The sequence below is a fragment of the Thermobia domestica genome, chromosome 18, assembly GCF_964235325.1.
Source record: "Thermobia domestica chromosome 18, izTheDome1.hap1.1, whole genome shotgun sequence".
In the NCBI taxonomy this organism is placed as follows: domain Eukaryota; kingdom Metazoa; phylum Arthropoda; class Insecta; order Zygentoma; family Lepismatidae; genus Thermobia; species Thermobia domestica.
In genome coordinates this window covers 132,531,906-132,557,521 of record NC_137471.1, presented here as the reverse complement: position 1 = coordinate 132,557,521, position 25,616 = coordinate 132,531,906, and the positions used below count along the sequence as shown (strand labels likewise).

Genomic DNA, 25,616 nt, shown 5'->3' with positions numbered 1-25,616 from the left:
ATAAGAATAATTTATTTCAATCTTTAGTACTAAGAACAGCCAGAAACCTTTTAGCCACTACATATAGTATAAAATAAATTAAACAAAAGATAGAAATGACTACGTTATTATACATCGAGTCCAAACATGTACACGAAAATTCTACGACACAAATTAATCCTTACAAAGACAATATACAGATAATATGCCATAAAGTGGGGTTACTTGGATTTTTTTTTTTTTTTTTTTTAATACTAGCCCTTGTTATTTATTGCAATTATTTTTCTTCTTGTGATGTCTCTAGAGCTTAGTCCATGTTACCTTTTCCTGCAGTCATAAAATTTTACTGAAACTGAAGCCTCTCAACAGCTCAAGCCGCTTTTGGGGCTACTTGAAAAATATGTATTTTCATAGTAGTAAGAGCTGTGTAAAAGATAAGACTATTTGGAAAGAACCACTTGCAGATCACACTTTCCTGAGAAGTTTGATATGCAACATGCCTACGTTTCTTTCATAGCAATGTGTCCCTAGGCTATTTTAAATAATAATAATAAAAAAAGATACTTCTTTTCTGCACCACCTTTTAGTTAAACATAATAAATTGTTGAACCAATCTAAACTAACTACAGTGGTAAGCTTGTCTCTCTCTGTCTTTCTGAAGGCATACAATTTTTTTCTTCTTCTTTTTTTTCAACATGCTTTTATAAACGTGGTAGATTTTAAACAATGTAAGGGAAACTTTGGCAAATGCCAATACACGCATAAGCTCTTGAGGCTTCTTTAAGACCCTAAACATGATCTACGAATGGTAATTTTATGAACTTTATGTATGTTTCAGATCAGTAATTGCCTTGCATTGGTTTTCAAAATTACCTGGTACCATTTTTACAAGTGTACATTTACGTTAACTCTTTGCAAAAATATCGTATGGTACTGTTATAATAATAATGTAACACAGTACAATAAGGACAAAAAAATAAATGTCAAGCTAGGCCCTACCGGTAGAAATTCACATACTGAAATTCCTTGCTGCAAAGTCATGGAAAAACAAATTATTCTCTGCGGTTGTGGGGAGATTCAGGCAAAACTTCAATAATGTCATCGTTGTCTATTCCTTGATCAATATAATCATTTTTAGTAGAAAAAAGAGGGAAATAAAAAAGTGGCCACAGATTGTCCCAGAAAGGAAGTGGAAATGTAAAATTAATTTGTCTCATTAGGAAATTTCTGTAATCAGTAATATTTACCAATCATCATCATCATAGGTATTCTGCCTTTATTGGCAGGTCACTTGCCGCAGCTAAGAAGCTTCCATGCTCCACGGTCCTCCGCTAACCTTTCCGTCTTCGCGTATGATCTTTCTGTTTTAATATCATCCATTAATTGTAGTCTCCTTCGCCCCCTCCCTCTCTTTTCCGCCACCATACCCTCTAGGACGTCCCTCATGATACAATCTCTTCTTAGGCAATGTCCCAACCAGTTTCTCTTCCTCTTCCTAATAATATCTAAAAGTGTTCTTTTCTCACCCACCATTTCTAACACTCTCTCATTCGTTTTCCGCTCGACCCAACTAACTCTTTCCATTCTTCTCCACACCCACATTTCGAAGGCTTCCACTCGATTTTTGTCACCCTGACGCAATGTCCACGTTTCCGCCCCATACAGCACAACTCTCCACACGAAGCATTTTATGAGTCTTTTTCTCAACTCTCTGTTCAAGGTCCCACAAAACAGACTTTTCTTTCTTTTAAAGGCTTCTTTCGCCATTCCTATCCTTGCTTTTATTTCACGTTCGCATTTCATGTCATTACTAAGAACACTACCCAGGTATCGAAAACTATTCACTTGTTCTATTTTCTCCCCTCCTACTTTTATATTTGACACAGACCCCTTCGTTCCAATCACCATGGCTTTTGTCTTTCTAACATTTATTTTCATCCCATATTCTTCAAAGCCCCTTCTCATTTTTTCTAACATTTTATTGATTTTCTTTTCAGATTCTGCAACAAGGGCCATATCGTCTGCAAACCTTATGCATCTAATCATTCTACCTCCTACCGAAATACCATCATCATCATGTAGGCTCTTTTTCACTATCTCTTCTAGATAGACATTAAATAGTGTTGGCGAGAGGCAGCATCCTTGTCGAACTCTCCTGCCAATTGCACTCTCTTCCGTCAGTTCTTCCCCTATCCTAACACTTACTTGTTGGTTCATGTATAAGTTTCTTATGAGTCTTCTATCTTTCCATTCCAACCCTATCTTTGTTAAAACTCCCAACAACAATTCCCAATTCACGCGGTCAAAAGTCTTTTCTAGATCAATAAATACAACATACACCTCTTTCCCTTTCTCTATAAATCTTTCACCGATCACCCTTAATAATCCAATAGCATCTCTTGTGCCCTTGCCTCTTCTGAACCCGAACTGCTCTTCCTCAACATCTTTATTTGTTCTTCCATATAACCTTCTGTTCAGTATTCGGAGCAGAATTTTAGCTGCATGAGATATGAGACTAATAGTTCTATAATCCTCACATCTCTTTGGGTTCGATTTCTTAGCCATCGGTATCATGATCGTTTTCAGAAAGTCTCTTGGATATTTACCAAAACCAGTTAAAAATCACTTTTCATTACGAAAACACGGGACACTTTACAGAAAATTGAAAAAACACAAAAAAGTATCAATTGCTGTGAGAATTTTTACACCAGTCTACAAATACCACACAGCACTTATGACCATCCATATTGCTTTTTTCAGGTGCCTACCTTTCATTGGTCTGGAAGAGAACGACATATCTGTTATAGTTCTCTCATTATTAGACCATGTAACAAAAAAATGTCAGTTTTCCAAACAGCCCCAGATTTTACAAGTAACCCCAGTTTACAGTACAAGGAAGAATCAAAAAGTACAGTAAAATGAATTTAGTTGTGTAATCCAGTATTTATCAGTGTAGTTATATTTTATAAATGTAGCAGGTGTCGAGATATTGTACGTCTGGCAGCCATCAGAGAGCAGCACGTTGTTTCTTCCGGTGACTATGCTGCTCAAAACAAGAAACAGCAACTGAGACATCAGGACGTTACACAAAATTGAGATGCGTAGTGCCACTCAATTCTTGTGTCCTATGGGGAATAAACCAACAGAAATTCATCAAAAACTGAGAGAGGATTATGGATAAAATGTGATAATACGTAAACAAATGTACGTGTGGGGTCACGCGTTTTCCAGCAGGAGAGCTCATGTGACACATGAAGAAAAGAAGTGAAAGACTATTCCCTGTATACCCTGTATTCCCTGTATACCCTGAAACATCTTCTGTACAATATTAATCTAGCCTCTTCTGAGTACCATACTTTTGGATTCATGACGGAACATCCGATGATAACATTTTAACATATTTCAAGCAGTGCAAGATGCTTCGGTTACCTAACTCACAAAGGTTTATTATTATTATTATTATTATTATTATTATTATTATTATTATTATTATTATTATTATTATTATACCGGCATGGAAAAATTGCTGTCTCGATGAAATAAATGTCTGGACCCCAGTGATGACTACGTGCCATTTTAGTGTGATACTGTATCCATAACATACTATACACAATTTCATATTTGTACTCCTTCATCTTTAGGAATAAATTCAATATTAACTTTTCTTTTTGATTCTTCCTTATGCATCTGGAACTTACAGAAATATTATTCGTTATCATTTATAATTAGCAAAAATAAATAAATAATATAGTTCAATTTAATCAAATTTGATATTTACAGTTGGAATTTTCAGATAATACTGAGTAGTTACATCTTGGATAACTATCTTCAAGAGTTGCTGCTTATTTTCCTTTTGTATGTAGACGTCTTGTAAACTGGAATTTGGAATGACATTTTGCATTTAAAAGAATGACTATTTGTTTCGCTACCAATTAATTTGTTAATGAATATTGCATAGTTGTATTATTTTGTTGTAAGTCATTTTAGTTCAAGATTTGGTCAAAGAGTTTCTTATTACCAAGTCTGGCTAATAAATCTTTTTTGAGCATTTTAATCAATCACTCAATATATATATATATATATATATATATAAAGACTGATTTAGAAATCTGGAAACGACTGCAGGCTTGTACCTACGAAAGCGTATGTCCATCATGGCAGCCATCTTAAATATAACTGAATTTTTACCAATAGCATGGTTGTATGTCGTTACCTAATTTTATTCCTGTAAGTAATTCACATATCAATGTGAAAAATCAGCAGTTACAGTAGGTGCTCAATGTGATGACCAGCTCGCTCGATACATACCTCTCTTCAATACGATCTCAATTGCCATCTCATTCGTTTCGTTACTCGCCTTGATCAAATCCACGATAAATAACACATCTACAGAGACTATCTTTTATATAAAATTGAATGCAAAAAATGTTATTTACACAGTAGACTCCCGAGTATCTGGCTGGCGACTATCCGGCCTAGTTTTCTCTTATCGTAATTAAATGAGAAAGGCAAGGCGTTGCCTTGGCAACATTGTCAAGGCATTGGAAGCGGACGTCTGCTACGATTTTCTTACGTGTCGTGTGCAAAATACAAGTTGTGATAGGAAAAGAGCAGCGTTCTGCTCCTTGTTCATTGTTTCGTCAGTGTGTAACAGGTCTCAATACAGTACGCTTATGGCTGTTCCTACGTACAGTACTGTATTCGTGAATTGTTATTTGGGGATGCTTAATATTCATAAAGAAATGGGTTCATAGAAGTTTGGCCTATCCGGCTTTATTGTTATCCGGCCTGCCCTTCCTCCACATTAGGCCCAATACTCGATAGTCTACTGTACTTTTTACAGGCATAACGATAATGATTTGATATTAACATATGAGATGTTCGCAATATTAAGGGCGAAATCAACAAAGGCATGTTTCCTGAAAACGTACTCTGAACGGTAAAAAAAAAAAAAAAAAAAAAAACGTTTATTTTAAAACTGTATTTTCTATGGCAAACACGCACGACTTCCACAAACTATAATATAAGCAAGAGAACTGACTACCACAGAACAGTTTGGTATTACCACTCGAACACCTATGTGATTTTCGAGCGTTCAAATTGCACATAACTTTGGCTGAGTTTTCCCTTCCCATCAGGAACATCTCATATATTATTATTATTATTATTACCTTTCCACTCGTCTGTTTGGTCGCGATGCAATACTTTGGTAAAACGACTATCTTCTGTAAAGAACAGTCCTAACGCAAACACATACCCAAAGGGCAACCAAAAACTAACTTGGGTAAAATATTTGTTCTCCTTCATGAAGAAATTAGTTCTGAAAGAAAGATCAAAGTTATTTAAAATGAAGGTTAAGCTGAAAAAATAGACAAAGTTTAAAATTTAGTTCTTGCTTAAATATAAAGGTTTATGCGTAGAACTTAGAACAACCTATAGGTCACTACATCTCAAATCTACTTTGGTAGCAGATCTACAGTTAGAATTCTCAGAAAATGAAACTACCCATATTTTAATAATTGGAGTATGTAGAATACGAATAAAGCAATGAAAATAGTTAATTGGGTACATTTTTCGACATTTCAACAGCAAATGCTAATTTATTTCTGGTGCATGTTTAACACAATTAAAAGAGAAGATAACAAGAACTTTCGTTAAATGGTTAATCAGACAGGCAGACGAAGAAATAAGAAAAGGATACAATAATAACTGAAATAAGTTTATAATTTGTAAGCTTTTTAAAAATATTTTTTCTTTGTAATATACAAAGAGTGAAAAAGTGACTGACTGGACCGGAGCTCGAACCCGGAACCTCCAGCATACAGTGCCGATGCGTTAACCACTACGCCACCCAGTTTGTTTTTCAGTATAGCCACTCAATCTCTCACTCTCGAGATCGGCGCTCTCATCCCGGACCACGTGGGTTGTACCACGGACTTCTGCTGTGATTGGACAATCCCTGTATCCATATATTAGGCACCTATGACGGTTATTCTTCTGTGAAGCGTAGTGGTTAAAGGATCGGCATGGTATGCCGGAGATCCTGGGTTCGAGTCCCGGTTCAGTCAGTCACTTTTTCACTCTTTGTATGTTATTGAATTCACATCTATAGAGGATACGGTGTGTTAAAAATCGGGTGTTCCCTCTTTCATTAATTTTTTCTTTATATTTGATTTAATTATTTAAGGATACGAACTGATGCGTGTCTGTAATAATTTATAAACTTACAACTTTTATTTTATTTACTGCGTTTAACGATCAACGTATTAACAACTGAATTATTTCAGTAGTCGCTGGAACCATTCTCGGTAGATTTAGTTAACTCACATTTAAGGCGCATCCAGAAAGTAAGTTCCAAAAGTGACGAAGATGACACAAGTAGTCAGAGCGGGGCCAAAAAGTGGAGAAGAAATATGTAACCATAACCTGGTACGAGCGCAGTTGTGTAGCATCAGTAGAATGAGAATTGTGGCTGTGTACATACAGTCTGCTACGAGTGTGAGGTACGCACGTTATCAAATTTGTCCAAGCTAAGAAGATATCGGTGTCAGAGATCCACCGATACTTGTGTGAAATGTATGGATCGGATGTCATGAGTGAAGATATGGTCAAAAGATGTAGCAGACAATTCACAGCAGACCGTACCAATATGCGCGACGAACACCATAGTGGCTCACCGTCCATATTAAGTCTGAATTGGTGGAAAGTGTGAAGCAGGTAATTCTACAGAACCGGCGGTTCATAGTGTCCAAACTCTCATGTCAATTTTCGTAGATCTCCCGTTCCTTTCTACATGAGATTGTTAGTCAGCAACTACAGTTTCGCAAGTTGTGTGCATGATGGGTTCCAAAACAATTGATGACGGAACACAAGAAGCGCCTAGCTTCAGCTGTGATCTTCCAGCTACGTTACCACCAGAAAAGTCACCAGTTCTTCGATCCATCGTCACCGGAGACGAAGCACCGGATGAGTATTCTACGTCACCTCGTTTTATAGGTCTCACCAAGCGCCCAGACCTCCACCTGAAGCGAATTCTGAGCCGAATAAGATTTCGACAGCATAGCTTAGTTTCATATAGTCGCAGCATCCTGGTTCTGGCCCTTAGCGGCAGAATTCTTTGACACAGGCATACACGAAAGCGCTAAGGTTACGTTACAAGAAACGTCTCAACAAGCATGGTGCATATATTGCAAAATTATTATATATTACAACTCCACAGTAATAATTATACATATATATAAAATTTTCTTACGTTCGTCTTTCATTTTACAGTTGATCGGAACTTATTTTTTAGAAGTATCTCGTTTCACTTATCAAAATTTTCTCTTGTATTATTGGTGTGCACAAAAAATCTTAATAATATGATAACCTAAATTTTTTGCACTTGAGCTATCTAGAAAATCTTATGAAAAAGTTAAGCTGAATCTTTAATTTTCTGAGAAAACACTGATACAATTTTATACTAGGTATAGACAGGGGCGGATCCAGGGAGGGGCGATCGCCCCCTCAAGAAGAGGAAACTTTTTATTTTATATATAAATAAAATATATAGTTTATTTTTTGACGCTCTTAAAAGTAGCTCTAAGTAGCAGTATTACAACCCACCGCCCCCCCTCCAGAAGTCCGTCCTGGGTCCGCCCCTGAGTATAGACATTTTAACTGACATTGTGAAGTTAAAGTTATAATGTAGATTTGTACATTAACTTAGATGCTTATATTCTTTTGCTTACAGAAGGTAAGGAACATTTACTTACATTATATTCTAATTTAATACTAACCTACGGCTAATCCTATAATCATAAATTCTGGAAAGAACTAAGTATTTCGGATAGAATTCACGACTATACTTCATCAGTAGTGAGTAGATTTGTTCCATCTAATGAAAAAACGTCAGTCGTACGGTAAGTTGCTGCAATTCCAGTGGCAATAATAATATCGAAGAGATTTTTGATTACAAGATGCCATGAAATATTTAGTTCATACCAAAACTGTTGTAATTACAGGAATATGTCACAGTTTAGTAAATTAGAATATAATGTTTATATTCAGTGCAGCTATTCAGCCAGTTCACACCAGTTCGCTAGAACCGGCTGTTAAAATATTTCGTGTTCGCAGAACCATTTGTTATACCCAGTCATGAGAGTAAATTTTACCCAGTTATACCCAGAAACAGTAAAATTTAACTATCTTTAAATTAGTTTTACTGTAGTTTAACTTTTTTTTTTTTTTTTAATTATTCTTATTTAGAAATTTTTACAGCTATAGGGTTAAACATACAATCTCTTGGAACAAGCAAGGTATAAGCATTTATTTCTTAATCTCAAATGCTCAGATATCAAGAATGAGAACTGAATTACATGAGTGTAGTGCTGAGGGTTATTTAATTCTGAAAAATATACATACCATTATCAACAATTATCAATCCATTGCTGGATTAAGATCTTCCTAATAGTTTTTGACAACCATTTATCTTAGATATTTCGTTTCCAAGATATTCTCAGTGCTACCTAATTCCATCACACCACCTTGTATGAGGATGCTGTGTAGGTCCCTACTTGTCACTTGTGATATCCAGTAAAAATATTTGCTTTTGTCTACCTTGTACGGTTGTTTCGTAACAGGGTTATATCTACCCATCTACTCTTTCTCTCTCTCTCGATATATATATATATATATATATATATATATATATATATATATATATATATATATATATATATATATATATATATATATATATATATATATATATACAGGGTGGTAGGTAACACCACCGACAAATTTGGGAGGTGATTCCTTATATGAAATGAAAAAAAAAGTTCTTATAAACATAGGTCGAAAAACGTCTCATTTCAGAGTTATGAACTGCCGAAAATTCGAAAACTCATGTTTCGAAACGCCCTGCCTTAAAAACTATAGGACCTATAACAAGCGGTTTAAGGAATTACACAGGAACTAGTATGCGAACTATCTAAATATCCATGTTTTACCATCCTTCGTTATCGGCGAAACGAACGCGTCATTAGTACTTAAAGGAGTATCTCTATACCTCAATTTTCTTTTTACAGTTCGTTTCGCCGATAACGGAGGATGGTAAAACATGGATATTTAGATAGTTCGCATACTAGTTTCTTTGTAATTCCTTAAACCGCTTGGGATCGATCCTGTAGTTGCTAAGGCAGAGCGTTTCGAAACGTGAATTTTCGAATTTTCGGTGGTCCATAACTCTGAAATGAGACGTTTTTCGTCCCATGTTTATTAGAACTTTTTTCTTTCATTTCATATAAGGAAACACCTCCCAAAATTTGTCGGAGGTGTTACCTACCACCCTGTATATATATATATATATATATATATATATATATATATAAAGAGTTCGGGGAAAACAATGATAACCCTAATTTTAAAATCAAGTGAGTTAGTTACAGAAAAGCAATGATAACAGTCAAGTGAGCTGAATTGCGGAAACAATTCAAGATAGAAAAAATAGCATACTGAACATGCTGTTGTTTCAAACTTGAACTTTTTTGAAAATTCAGCTCACATGAGTGTTGTTACTGTTTTCCACCGAACTCTTAATATGCATATATATATATGTAAAGAAAGAAAGGAAAAAAAAAAAAAGAGACATTAATTTTTGAGCAACCTTCGTATAAATGTAAAGATTTATTTCTTGGATAATTCCATGGTTAGTTAAAGTCTTTACATTTTTTCATATATATACAGATGTAGAAACTCTTTAACTAACCATGAAATTAATGTTTACATTTATACGAAGGTTGTTCCTAAATTAATGTCCCTTTTTCTTTCTTTCTTTCTTTAGACAAATGACAGGAGATACAAAAGATCGCAATACACCACTGAATAAAGCACAGTTTCGGATACAAGATGCTATTTTTCTGCGTATTCATCACCTTTCTTTACACATTTCTGCCCGCGATGAGCAAGAACATATGTGTCAAGCTCGTAAAAATCAACACCAACTGATTAAACCCACTGTTTCGCTGCAATGATGACAGCATTAATCATCTGTTGAGAAATATTGCTCATATTGCATGCTTCTTGGTTGGAAGGAGCTAATCTATTTGTTGAATCTCCATGTGAACACAAGTTTTGCTACTACTTCTTGAAAGTTTATTTAGTTAAATTTTTAAGTTTGTAAGTAATATGTGTGTAAATGTGTACGTGTGTGAACGCTAGGAAAAGACACACAACAATACTTACAATTTGTTAGTTAACATTGTATTATGCTACATATTAAGACACTACCTTAACTAACTAACCACTGGCATTCTTGTCCTTATGGCCTTGAGCCGCTCCTACGTCACTTGTTAGCGACCAGCTAAACTAAGCTACGTCCAATCTACCAACGAACACGTGGTCAGTGTGCTGCGTTGCCTTGTCTCTAATAGGTGTGCGTATAGACCTAGTGGCCCTCAAGTCTTTTATTCACCTGACTCCCCAGTTTGCCTCACGACGTTGGGAGGACGCCGAAAATTGGGAAAGATCAGCCAGGAATCGAACCCGGGACCACGCGGACATGAGTACAACGCTGTAACCACTAGACTAAAGTGTCCCCTTATTAGACAGTACATAAATACAAATAATTTCTTCCATCGAAATGAATACTGTCAGTTATTATTGGTAACGAATGACAGAGACTTTTTAGTGCCACAAAAGTTTTAGTTTTTTTCGATGTTTTCGAGAACTTCGCATGAGAATTTACCCTCAAATATGTCATTTTGTTCATCTCGATGTGATCTACCGACTGATGTAAGTCTTACCATGAATAATACGAGGATAAGTGAAAAAAAAATATCCGCAATATTAGTTATTAATTTTGTTAAATTGTTCATACTGACTTCTGTCCTCGTTTATTTTATTGTTATGCTGTTGTGGTCATGCTATGGAAGTTTCATCTCAATTCCTCCATTTGTCTTCCTTTTATTGCAGATAGATCACGGCCGTTCCACTACAAGTTTGCACCAAAAAGCAACAACGAGCAGTGATTCGGTTTTTGTGCTGGGAAGATGTATCAGGGGCCGCAATCCAACAAAGAACTTCGGCACATACGGGAACAGTGTCTTGCCGCAACAAAGTGTTTACGAATGGATTTAAAAAAAAAAAATCAAAAATGGCCACACAAGTGTTATGCACGAGGAATGAGCCACAGATGGTCGTTCAGTTCCTTCCTCGTGCGTAACACTTGTGCGACCATTTTTTAATTTTTCATGGATTTCATGAATGGATTGTGGCCTCTGATACAAGTACACCTTGTGACCACCAAAACCGGATCGCTGTTCGTTGATCCTCTTTGGTATAAAGTTCTAATGGAACAACAATGATCTATCTCCAGCAAAAGAAATATAAATGGAGGAATTAGGATCAAACTTTTGTAGCTGACCACAACAGCATAACAATAAAATAAACGAGGACAGAGGTCAGTATCAACAATGTAAGAAAAGTTATAGCTACATTGTGGTTAATTTATGATTTACCCTCGTATTTTAGTTAAACAGAAGTTAAAATTTAAAAGTTAATTATACTTTTAGTTAATTATACTATCTCATTAACCGTACTACACATTATCGTCGTGCTAGAGTCATAATAAAGAACTGAATGAAGGAATATTTCATTGTGAGTCTCACCTCAGTAAGTGGTGTGATTCTCGTATAGTGTCAATTTTCAGATTTACAAAAATATTAGTTTTTTTTTTTTTTTTTTTTTTTTTTCTCGAAACCTACGTATGAGGTTTTACACTCACTAAATCCAATTTTGTTCAGCTAAATAATTCTATCGATCTATACTTGTCTCAACTTTCTCTGCGCTAATAATATTGCCGAATTTTTAGTTAGTTTGCTTGTCAATTGCTTATATCACAGATTTGCATAATTTTTTTTATTGTCTATTATTCTTCTTAATTAAATACGGTGCTGATGTAGTTTTGGCGCAAATTTGGGAAAATTTATAGGTAAAATTCAATACTTTGCATGGAAAGACATGTTTATAACGAACAAATTTCTTTAGGAGACAGAATTAAATACAAAGTAATACAGCTGTATTTTAGGTTTACAAGTGTAGGGTTACTAGTGTAAAATTTTTGAAGTGCTTTAATTCGGAGTGCATATCAAAGATGACTCTATTAGATGCTATTTTCCACCGGCGAACAGTGGAATATTTGACCTTGAAACCCTTCAAAAATATTTACCATTTGTCTCATAAAATAATCGAATAAATTAAATTAATTTATGTTTACCTGCAGTTTTAAAGACACATTATAGCCAAATAGCCTAGGATAAATATATACAGGCCCAATAAAATCAATTGTTTAAATTGTTATCCATCACACATAAGAACAAAATTATATACTTTTAATACAACTTCACACATACCTAGGATGAGCTTTTCAAATTTCTTTAAAGCTTAAACTAAACTCACCTATCACAGAGAAAGAAGTAGGCCATTATTATAGCCAGTTTTGCTAATGAAGTCAATAATGTATAACTATCTGATTCTGGTGGTGGTTTATATACTCCATTTATCAGCGTCTGGTTGTTTTGCTGCTTAGAATCCTTCCAACTTTTAATCATTTTTCGAAATACCATCATTGAGGCAATTATTGTACTGCAAATAATAGTAAGTAGAATAGGTTACAACATGTAAATTAAAATAAATCATATGATACCATGCACTAAATTTCAAGCCACGTCAGAATTAGGCTGACATGAAGCCCAAATTATAAGAAATATAAATGAAATGAAATCGTTCATTTTACGTTCCACATGTATGCCAGCTAGGCTAAAGGAGTCGGTGACGGTGAGAAATTAATAAAATGGTGGAATGAATAAAGTGGAAGGAAACGAAAGAACCCCGAAAAAACGCACGCACACGGTGTTCATCCACCACAGAGTCCACTTGGAGCGAGCTGGGATCAAAGCAGGAACCCCACGCACCAGAGGTGAATGCTCTACCACTGAGCCACCGCAGTCCCTCCAAAATTATAAGAATAAACAAATATAAAAAGGTGGTAAGTTAAGCAAAACCCAGAAATGGAAGTTCGGTAATAAAAATAATGCTAACAAAAGGATGCTGGGTCTTAGAACACGGATTATAAATAAAAGCATACGTAAACACTTAAAACAACATAAGTAGTAAAGGTACCCAGTAAACTTGAACAGTGGTTCTCAACGTTGGCGTTAACGCCCTTAAAAGGGGCGGGGGGCGTTCACGCTTCCAAAGGGGCACTGGAACAAAAAGAGACGACAGACTATTTAGAGGCCGTTTGTATTTATAACCTGAATTTTATATCAAGTTTGTAATGACGAAAGATATCCAACCGATATAAAAATTATGTTACTATAGCTTTAAAAAATCTGTCCAAGAAACGTTCGTTGGTCCTTTTCTTCTGGAAAGCGAGGATGGCAAGCATACGTTAAAAATAAATAAATAAATAAATAAATAAATAAATGAAAAAAAAAAAAAAAACATGGAAAAATGTCAGGGGAAAAATAGTTGATGTAACACAAATTATTAGAAGGAAATATCCTTTCACTTCATATACAAGGTTACGTGTAACTCTTGCAATGTTTTCATACCTAAACAGCAGGCGCGTGTATGCACCGTGATCGACCGTAAGTACATGATCAAACTGCATCATCTTCACGAACTCAGGAAAATCATCAGGAGCTCCCGTATAGTGCCACATGAGTTAAAGAGGAATAGATGTGTGTCGACAACTGTTGCACAATTCACGTGATCTGCGTTTTCTAAAACGGACTGTCAGATGCAATGAAATGTGGGTGTTTCTCCGAAATCACAACGTGCAAAATCAATGGATGAACAAAGGTCAACTTCCACAACCGGTCGTCAAACACGGCTGTTTCGAGCACAGCCATGTTTTGTTTGTGATGGAACTACGAGGGGATAATTAATTTCGAGTTCATTCCTAATGGTCGCACCATCAATCCCAAAAAGCTGGAGCAGACGTATGGTGCACTACACCGAAAATATCCGGCATTGGTGAACTGGAAATCACGTGAAGTCGTTCCTTCAGAAAATCGTAAAAAACACTACCCCTCGTACATATTTTAAGGAAAAATGAGTTATGCCATATGATCAGGTTATTATTGAAATATGAACAAAATCTCGTGAGTCGCTTTTGAAAAAAATTGCCCGAGAATAACTCACTCCGAAGAATAAATTATCCAACATAGTTTTTTTTTTTTTTTTTTTTTCAGGACAAATAAGTTATGTCATATTGTCAGGTTATTAATGAAATATTTATTTATGAAACAGAAACAAAATTCACTCAGTTGTTTTCGAGAAAATTGTAAGAAAAAAGCTAACTCCGACGAAAACAACGTATCCCTCGTAGATTTTTCAGGATAAACGAGTTATGCTTAATTAGCTTATTAATGACGTATTTATTTATGAAATATGATCAAAATCGTCCGAAAGAAACTCATCCCCAAGAATAAAGTAGCCGTAGTTTTTTTTCAGGGCAAATTAGTTACGTCATACTGGCAGGTTATTAATGAAATATGGACAAATTCAACTGTCGTTTTTAAAGAAAATCTTCCGAAAAATTCACTCTTAAGAATAAACTAATTCTCATACATTTTTTTTTTTTTCAGAAAAAAATGAGTTATGCCATATTCTCAGGTTATTAATGAAATATTTATGAAATATGAACAAAATCGCGTAAGTAGCTTTTGAGAAAACCGTCCGAAAAGAACTCAACCCCAAGAATAAATTATCCCATTCGATTTTTCCCAGAGAAATGACATACCACACAATGAGGTTGTTTTTGGAAAATTGACTCATAAAATATAAACAAAATCATTAGAGCCATTTTTGAGAAAATCGTATTTTTTTTTTCCAATTTTTACTCTTAAATAAACTACCCTTATTTTTAAGGGTAAGAGGAAAATTTGAAAAATTCCTTTCGAAAATTATATAAAAACCTTAAGTTTAAAATATGGTTGAGATCTGTTGAACTGTATGGCCTCTAGACGAGTAAACGTCAGAACGAACAGATGCACATACGTCGAAAAAAATCACTTTTTCGGAATCTATGGGGCAGGAAACGTGTAAATCCGTTGAAATCTCAATTCGATTTTTTTTTTTTTTTCACAATCACCATACTTTCTTCTCTCCTTTCGTCACTCGAAAGTAATAAAAGAGCAAATATTGTTACCTGAGTGGTGCGTCAAAAGGTATTATTTTAATACTATATTTTGCAAACTCCGCTGTTTGCTTATTCGTGTAACCCTATTCTCCGGATTATTTCTTCAACCGCTTCTTAAGTCATGCTTTTTCTTTTGTTTACGGGAAAGGGATAACTTCAGCACTTATGGACGAAATTAAGAAGATTAATATGCAGTGGCGTATTTAGGGGGGCTATCGGGCTCAAGCCCCCCCCCCCCCACTACCGAAATAAATTCGTTAGTTTTTCGCATTCCACATACACCAATAACTCTTCTTACTATTTCTAAGAATGTCACTGACTTCTCATTTTCTTATGGTCTTTATTCAGAAATAATACTGTATTTGCCAAATTTCATTTCATGTAAGAACTGCGTTCTTTTTTTCTTTTTTCGTCCATTCTACTCTTCTGTTCCTTTTTCTTACTAGTTACGTTCTTTCGTTTCTCCTATCATACTTTTGACCGTTGTCAGTAGTGATTCAAGTCGGCCGTCATCAGTAACACCAAAACTAAGAGCAGCTGATAATCGAAACTTGTGTTCCACACCAACTTGCATGCATATCAACATAACGGGACTTTAGTTATTATAAGCAAAGGAATATTTACATCGCTTAGTTATAAAGAAAGGTAAATGTTTGAACTAAAGAAAATCAAGAGAGGGGAATAAGTAGCCCGGGAAATTAGGTAGGTCAAGAGAATACTTTCTTTTATTCCTATGAATAGAATAAAAGGTTAGATTCACTGCTAAATTTTTGTTTTTATCGTATCACGTAAGATTCGCCACTCTGCAATTCTTGCCATCAGCTTCAACCATCAGCCATCAGCTTGTCTCAACATTTTCTTTCAAGTAAAAACGTACACAAATAAAACAGAATATTTCCATTTTTTCTACAATGAAATCAGTTAAGCTGAAATGAGAGTACAAATATACAACGTGTGTTTGCAGGAGCGTAATTTCAGATTTGCCTGAGAAGACGGGGCAAGATCTTCCACCGACATACGAGTTTCACATTTTTTCCTAGTATATTAGTACACAATCGATTAAAATATATTTAGTTCTCAAACTCAGGTGGGCAATTGGCCCCCTCCCTACTTCCCCGTGTTACGCATAGTGCTCCCGAAACGTAGCAGTGGTATGCCATACCGCCTCTGTTTTTTCCGTGATGAAGGCATACCGCCTCTGTTTTGCCAGTGATCAAGACATACCATCACTGGAGAGTAGATGCTAAATACCTTTAATAAATCCATTTTTATACATAGCAATTGACGAATAGCTTTGCATGCAATGAAATTTTATTTTTTATGTAGAAATAATTTCTAAGTTGACAACACCGATATTTTTGTTATATTTTTCCTACCTTTTGTATTTAAAATGAGGTGTCTTTACAGAAGTTCATTTAGTTTATATTAAGATATGCCATATTGAATTGTTTGTTTATTAAATGTGTGTGTGTCTTCTTGTCTTAATGTATATGTCATGTTTTGAGCATGGGTGGATTTAGAGGTTGTCTGATGTGGGAGATGGATCTTCCGGGGATTTGGAGTACCTTTCAGTTGGGTGAGGGGTCCGGGAGTTTTCCCGCAGGAAATTGTTAATATAAAATCTCGATTTTTGAGCATTTTCTTGTATTTTCTATAACACATCATAAAATATTTTTATTTTTTTATTTTTTCAGAGTTGTTGCCGGGGGATCAAAGTTTCTTCATTCCCTTGCCCCCGTAACTACAGAGAAACTCTCACTGTATTTCAAAATTTAGATAGCCGATATGTCGAGTCAAAATCGATATGAAACATACCGCCTCTTTTTTTTTTTTTTTTTTTTTCCACTTCGAAGACTGATGATGAACATCAGTTTCACAATCTTCCTTAATGAAACAATATTTCCATATCCATTAACATTGAACTGTCTAAATGTTTTGTGAAGTGTACTGTGGAAATTCTGGTGCAGTAACAGTACGTATAGAATTTTATCGTTTGCTATAAATGTAGTAGTCCCATTATGATGTAGTCCCATTGCTTGTCTGGACTACCATTATCCAGGTTTTAATTAAACCTGATGAGGACGAATTTGTACATTTGTCTTTCTACAAGTGAAGAAGTTTGGTACAAAATGTTACAGTGTTTTATTTTACCTACACTTTTTTTCGCCAACACTTTCAAATCACCCGGATAGAATATTTTATACGAGGGACAGAACGCATTTCTCGCCTTTATTTTAGTTTTTATTTGGTAAGTTACAGTACAAATATTTACACAGTTTTGTGAAAATGAACAATGTAATTCTAATTCACCTTGAAGCGTAATTCTAGCAATATTTCGTCCTTATATTTGCAGTAGTCCTCCAGCGAGTTTCTCAGAATTTCACTGAACTACACTTATTTTCATACTTTTAACTTCTTCATTTGTACTGTGGCACTTCTATTTGTAAAAACAGCAAATAAGTAACTGTATCAAGCTTGGAAACCTTTAAGTTTTACGTCCCACGCATATGTCAGCTAGGCTATAGGAGACAGTGATAATGAGAAATGAAGGAATGAAGTGGATGGAAACGAGAGAACCCAGAAAAAACCCACTCACACGGTGTTTGTCCACCACAAAGTTCACTTAGGAACCCCATGCACCACACGTTGTATCAAGCTTCGAGAAGAGAAGTTTTTAATACACTAAAATATCATACAACAGTGGCTGCCTTTGTATTTGTAAGGTAAGGTACAAATAGGAAATATATTTCTGAGCATTAGCCATCTATGGTCTTCTAAGCTTATTACGTATGAGGGACAGGCCTGGACTGGCCCAGGTGGCTAGGTGGCGATCGCCGCCCAGACAGGGGAAAACCAAAGGGGGACCAAATAAAAATTTTAATGAAGAGATGAGTCAGGAAGAAGCGAAAAAGTGTGGAAAACGTATGCGACAACTAAATTCTTGTGAACAGTCACGGTGGCAATCTGCATACATCAAGCTCTTTGAGCATTTCATTAAAATTTTATTGCGACTCACGTCCACTTTAAGAGTGGGGCATGCCAGCTTCAGAGTCATGTCGATACAAGTAAAAACAATAGTGAAAGCCAACAAGCTTCCCTATCTCGAAATATAAAAGGGAGCCCAAAGTATAGTGGCCTGACAATACAATTCTTGAGAGCTTAGTTTCTTGGCTCAGGAAAAATAACAATTTAAAACCCAACAGAGATCTAGGTTCACTTTCAAGATTTATAATATCATGGCGTCAAGCCGTCGCTTCTGTAATAAGGTCCTGTGGTTTTGCCATTGTTGAGTCACTCATGAGTATTTGCTTTCATCTTCCAATAGTTGCCAAATTTATCAGCCAAGAAGTCGAGCCGCAGTCAGTTATTCAAAGTCCGTTACTGTAAGGTAGTGTATGCCCTTAACGCGTTGTTTAGAAAATTACCGTGGAAACGGAGGTTAGTATCATTGTAACGAGTGGATTATAAATTCGGACTTCTTGAATCTACAGCACTGATAAGTGAAAAATTATTAAATTCTTTGTACATACGTGTTTCTTTTAAATAAAACTATAGCTGTTGTTAAGTCTGGCTTCACCATTGTCGTTGGGTATTCATATACTACAATTGCAATTACAGTAAAAACTGTATATAGGCCTACACAAAAATTTGGAGTAAAATTAGGTAAGTGGAAACGAAAAGTCATTACACCGATTTCTGGTAGCAATATTAGGATTTAATATTGATGATTTCTTTCCTGATCTTTCATCACGTAGCAACCATAATGGATAATTCCATTACGACTACCCTATACGCCTATGTGTGCACACAATTTGAATAAATAGGCTACATACAATATGAGTACTTGACATAGTTCGTGGACCACAATTGCTTACTGATATTGATGTCCTTACGAGAAAATTTTATCGTGCTTGTTCCAGAAAGTATATCCTCTCCGAAAAAATATTTCGGGCTACGTGCAGTGGGCGTTCCTTTGCAGCTCATCGTACCCCTTGTTCACGAATACTTTACATTAATTTGTCCATAGTTCTTTATTAACAAATTATAAATTTCAGCCATCCCAAGGCCAAATGGAAAAAGAAATACACTAATGATTATTGTCTGTGTTATTCTCATAAATATTGTTAAATAAGACGTACCCTAATTTTATATTATGATCCTTATGGTATAATGTACAGTGTGGCTACTTAATTATAGTGTGCTTTTATCGTGGGAAAACAGTGGACAGTTGGGGTAATGGCGGTTAGAGGGATTGAGAATTTGAGGCCAATAGATTATATATATCATCCGCCGGGGTCAGCTAGTAGCCAGTCCGGCCCTGATGAGGGATGACGTCCCTTCGTGATCACACTACCCAAAAAAAAGTGGGGAAGGAAGGAAGCGGACTGGGATCTTCAAGTTAGGTATCATTCCGGCATTTGCTGGTCGTGAATGAAGAAACCCTAAGGATAAAGTTCACTCAGATTGGTTGGCCGATAAGGTTTTTACACCTTTCCAATCAAGTGTAGGTAAGTACAAATGACAGCCAATGTCGGATGATGTTCTGAGTATTGTTGATCACTAATTTAAAACTGTCAGACGATTGGCATAAGCCCTTTGAGGCTTCATGCGAAGGAGCTACTTTATTTATTTATTTATTTATTTATAAATGTTTCAGATACAGATCTAAGTCCATTTTACACAAACAATGTAACAAAGTATATAAGAAAATATATCCAACGTGGTAACATCTCGTCGGTCCTTGGCACTTTACCTCCTGGAAAGGAACTGGATGAGGTGTTTATACTCTGATAAGAATAGCTTTATATATATTAGTCCTTGGACAATCGTTTTTCTTTGACCTTATAATTATATATTTAAATTAAATTTTATTTTTCATCCCTTCAAGTGAAAATAGTAATACTACATAGTATTTGTTATAATTTGTGATGTGGAACTGTAATTAGTTTTAATCCATATATGTGTATTTATGGTTGCGATTATATTACTGTTAGCTATCCGACTACATAAATTAAACATAGAACCTTCTATTTTGAAAAGTATCGCTCCTATTGTTAATTTCCATGTTGACATTTATTTTAAAAAAAATGGATGCAACTTACAGATGATATTTCATGATTGTTCACAGATGGTACTAATACAGATTATCATAAAAATAAAATATACCGGGTGCACCATTTATAATGTCCCACCTTTATACCAGAGGAACCAAGAGAAGGAGAGAAGCGAAACTTTGCAGAAAGCAACTATACGCAGGGGGACATCTATCCATATATTGGATAACATCACCAGATGAACAGTGTTGCCAACCAAATATAGTTACGTTTTTTTTTTTTTAAATGGAATGACCTAAATTTAATTTCATGATTCGAATCCGCAATGAAAACAAAGACGAAAAAGATGACATTCGCAGATCAATGTTGCATACTTTTTGAGAAATAGTGTTAAACATGTGTCAAATTTAAACGCTTTTAACACACACTAGGAATGAAGTAGTAACTACAGGGTTTTCATAAAGTATGGACGGATTTAATTCGCTTATAATTTACATAAAAATGCTCATATTGAGATCAAATAAAGTGCAAACGGTAGCGGAAGGATTAAATTTTTACCTGTAATCTGCACCAGCTCAGTTCATTCACCGCCACACCTCCAACTGGGCGCCATTTACGTCCACACATTTGCGTAGGAGGCGCTGGAATACAATCACAGCGTTCCGCCGTGTTTGATCCGAAATGCCAGCCACAGACGCCCTGATTTTGTCCTTTAAGTTCTCCAAACCACTTTGCTTCTTTGCAAAAACTTCCGTTTCCACATGACCCCAAAGCCAGAAGTCGCAGGGGGTAAGGTCAGGGTAAGGGAAAGCATCATTAGCAGCCCACAGAAGTCGATTCCTAGATGGTCCATGGAACTCGGAATTCCACAGACAACCGTGTTTAAGATATCCAAGAAGACGATCAAGGCCAAAGGTTACAAAATCAAGATAGTCCAGGATCTGCATGATGAAGATTTGGACATCCGGTTCGACTTCTGTGACGAGATGCTCAAGCAGTTGGAACATGGCGACGTTCTCCTTTCAGCCATCATGTTCGAAGATGAGGCAACTTTCCATGTCTCCGGGAAGGTTAACCGACACAACTGTCGCGTTTGAGGCACGGAAAACCCAAAGGAATTTGAGACACATGAGAGAGATAGCCCTATAGTGAACGTTTGGTGCGCTATGTCCTATGATCATCTGATTGGACCGTTCTTTTTTGAAATTTGGTAAGAAACTGACCCTTGCCCTCCCTCTCCCTCTGTCAACGTGTTCAGAGTTGCCGCTTATCTAACAGTGTTGCCAACTAAAAATTTAATCCTTCCGTTACCGTTTGCACTTTATTTGATTTCATTATGAGCATTTTTATGAAAATTATAAGCAAATTAAATCCGTCCAGACTTTATAAAAACCCTGTATTTGTGCACATTAAATTAAATACTGGTAAGAACTCTTTAAGATGACTTCAAGTTTAAAAATGATCAGTTAAACAGTGTTGCTACAACAGAAGGGAGAAAAGTTGAGTTTGAAAATAGTGCAATAACGTGCAGAAGGTCCCATGATATAAAATTCATAGAGCAAAGCAGTATGTCATAAGGAGAATTGTCACGTTTATTTGAGATTGATAAGTCAAATACTTACCGAGTTATTCGGTACTTTGTAAAATCTGAGAATTTTATGCTGTACAATATGGTAACGCTGTTTCAAAATTCCCTGTTTTCCCTCAGCATTGGAGAAATCGTGAAGAAATGATTAAAACGAAATAAAACATTAATGAATGGACATACAATGAAATTAAATCCATTTAAGTTCTTGAAAATACTAATTAAACGTAATGTTATGGATATAAATGTTTCTTGAGTTAGTAATACGAATTCACATTTCAATACGATGATACAAATACGTTTACGAGAGTTAGCTAATAGCCACTTTCGTGCAGGGAATATACTTATTCTCATGCAACTTTAGGGGAGTAATATCGAAACAATTCAATATTATCTGTAAATATTACCGACTTGTTACCATTTCTTTTTTAAACACGAATGAATGAAATAAGTAACAGTTTGTTGCAATTGAAGCAATACAAAGGATGGTTTGCACGCACAATTTCTTTGGCTACGTGGTAGCTGCTAGATGTAGCCAAGTGGGTGTAATCATGAAAATCCCTCACTTCCTTTGCTTGCTAACACACGTCAAAGGGGATCATTCGGAAGCAATGTTCAAGAAACTCTACATACAAGAAATGCAAGAAGTCATTATAACTCCTATGCCGATGATCGCTAACAAAATGGTAAATATTGCTTTGCGTTGATCAATCCATATCGGAATGGTCCCCCAAGTCTCTCGAATTACCCATTAGGTCATGAAACAAATTTCTTTGTGTGGTATACTTAATACAGGTGAACTCTCAGTTACGAACTTAAAATTTTCGTCATTGAGTAATTTTTTAAATATTATTATTTTGCTACCATATTATAAATCTCTGCAAAGGTTAGGTGTGTGAGTTGTAGCCTACTGTTTATGCACCAATGAAAAAGGTATAATTCTGGAAATACATAATTATATTTACTATAAAATTCGTGTACTTTTTACATTTCTACTTTGTCGCCAGCTTATCAAACTGCACGTTATCTTCTGTATTTGTCAGCTCATTTATTGAATATGTAGTTACAATTTATCCAATAAGTTTGAAACGCGCTACTGCCTTTCATGTGAAGCTCGACATAATGTTTTAAGCACATATTTAGGAATATTTCTCGTGCAGGTTTAATTTTCCCGCCCCACTCGAAATAATTGTTCAAAAATAACAAATCTTTCACAAATTTCCTTTTTAATGTTTGCTAATTGATTTGCGTTGGTCGACATGAAAATATCTCAAATTGCACAGTTAAATTTCAAGGGGACCATCACAATTAATTGTTGAAAAATTAAAATTCTTCTAGGATTTGCGTGTAAATACAGCGTCCGGATGTATGCATAAAAATTGCAATGCAAAAAACACGAATCAACCTGTGCTAGGAGGCCACTAAAAAGCACAAATGCTATCTAACCGAGCCAGGTCAGCACGAAGCTGAAGGGCCCGAGCTCTAGGAAGGGGGTGCGTCCGAAGGGAGCAGGTGCGACAGCGAAGGTTGGTATATGCAAAAATGAGGATAGTGAAAACGAGTGGATTTTGGCAATGATATGAGTTTCAATAGCATTTGTCACGGTTTCATACTATTAGCGTTCCACTTGAAACATAAAATACAACTTCTGTACACTGTGCACAAAAGTTATTAGGTTCGGATCTGGAAACATTTTTGTAGTTACACTTCAACGGTAGATCCTAGGAGACGGGGACGTATAAATAAAAACTAATAAAACCTAATAACTTTTGAACCACTCAATTAATCTCGATCAAATTTTCAACATATATGAGGGTTGGGCCTTGTTTTTTTTTTTTTTTTTTTTTTTCGTTTTTGATGAGTCAACCTAGGAAGAGAAAGGGGGAGATATATGTAAAAAAAAAAAATTAATTAATTAAAATGACTGACTGCCTTTGTGACTTCATCACTCTTGAACCACCCAACCGATCTAAAATTTTCAACATACATGAGTTTAGGGGCAGGGATTATTTTAGGCTATTGATCCTGACGATGCAATGTAGGGGAGGGGGGAGAGAAACTTAAAAATGATCAGAAATGACTTATATTCGTGTTGAATCCATAGTTTTCGAGGTCGATGAGAGAAACAGTGACACTTCTAATGCCATTTCAATCCAAGTTCAGCCCTGATTGTTGGGAAGGGGGAGGTTACAACGTAGGGAGGGGGATAAACACTTAAAAATGATCGAAAATGACTAATATTAGTGTCGAATCCATAGTTTTAGGAGTAGCTGTGATTAACAGTGACAATTCTGATCCCGTGTGCCGCAGCACGGAGGAAGGGGAGATATAGATATAATAATAATCGAAAATGACCAATATTAGAGTCGAATTTATAGTTTCTGGTCGCTTAGATGAACAGTGATACTTTCGATCCCTTTAAATTCAAATTCAACCCCGCAACATGAGGAGTGGGAAATATATATAAATGATCGAAAATTACCAATATTAGTGTAGAATCCATGGTTTTTGGCGTCGCCGTGATGATCAATGATCTTTCCGATGCTGTTTAAATCGATGCCATTAAAAACGATAACAGCATATTTCACGGGTACTAAACACGTGAGATACGGAGTTGTGCATTTAAAGTTTCATTTCAACCCAGAGAAGCGGGTAATATATACTAGTAAATAATAAAAATAAAATATATAAAGTATGTACAACATTTACAGAAACTTCAATTTGTTTCTAAAATGATTTTCAGAGTCGAAAATATCAACATCTAATGACAAACTATTATACAATGATGCCAGCTTGAAATATAAGGAACGTTGTATAATTGATCATCTTGATGTTACACATATGATAGTAAAGTATCATTGTGAGTAAAGCGAGAAGGTACACGAAAACTGAGAATAGAAACAATTAAATCGGAGTAAATTTTCCCATTGATAATTTTATGAAGAAACAGCAGATCTGCCACCACGAGTCGAGTAATTGAAGTCTGAACATTAAGTTTGTTCAGGAGCAGTCTTGTATTAAAAATACGCACTGAAGAAACTCTGTTTCACAATGAAAAAAAAAAAAAGTTAGAATCAAAACGGGATAATTTGGAGCACAGGCCATATCCCATACTGGTGAGCATTATTCAATCTTGGGTGATACAAAAGCTTTCAAGAAAATACTGAATGATTTGAGATCGCGAATTTCAGAAAATTTTAGTATGACTGCAACAATGACTATGAATTGCAGCACGGCATTCGCAGAAACTTTCAAAGCCAACAAATATTCTGTATAATCCCTTTTTAATATGACTATCAACTGTCTTAAAATCGTCCTATTATTTCTACACTAAATAGTCCGCCATTTTTGTCTTAGGGTTCATTCTGTAATTTTACATTGATTTGTAAAGGCCAAAGTTCTGTATATCTACTAGAAACAAAACTGAAACATCTTAAAAAGTTTACCACAAAATAATATTTATTTTCTTACAACCTTAGTATCACATATGAAACACGTACACGTCCAAACACAACTCTTTCATTCGTCAATTAATTAGTTTATTTACATCCATTATATATATATATATATATATATATATATATATAAGGTGTTTCACAACACCAGCAACATTTGGGAAATGATTCCTCACACCAAGATAACATGGAAAGTATAGACCAACCTGGGCGCACAAATGCTTCCTTTCGGAGTTATAGGCTGCCGAAAACATAAAAAAATGAACTTTAAAGGTCCTTAGCTCCAAAACTATGGGATCTACCGTAGTCAGGTCAAGACTTCACTTAGGAACTAACATGTGCCCTATCCAAAAAAT

General features: G+C 35.5%; 1 protein-coding gene across 2 annotated transcripts in view; it reads right to left on the bottom strand.

The window, feature by feature from the left end:
• Positions 1 to 25,616, bottom strand: part of LOC145674938 (N-acetylneuraminate (7)9-O-acetyltransferase) — a 146,736-nt gene that overhangs the window by 52,719 nt on the left and 68,401 nt on the right. For both annotated transcript variants that reach the window (XM_081745196.1, XM_081745197.1), the window contains exons 8-9: positions 12,418 to 12,603; positions 5,151 to 5,299 (exon numbers count right to left, since the gene is read on the bottom strand). In XM_081745196.1, the coding sequence (XP_081601322.1) occupies positions 5,151 to 5,299; positions 12,418 to 12,603 (335 nt within the window). The remainder of the gene's footprint in view (positions 1 to 5,150; positions 5,300 to 12,417; positions 12,604 to 25,616) is intronic.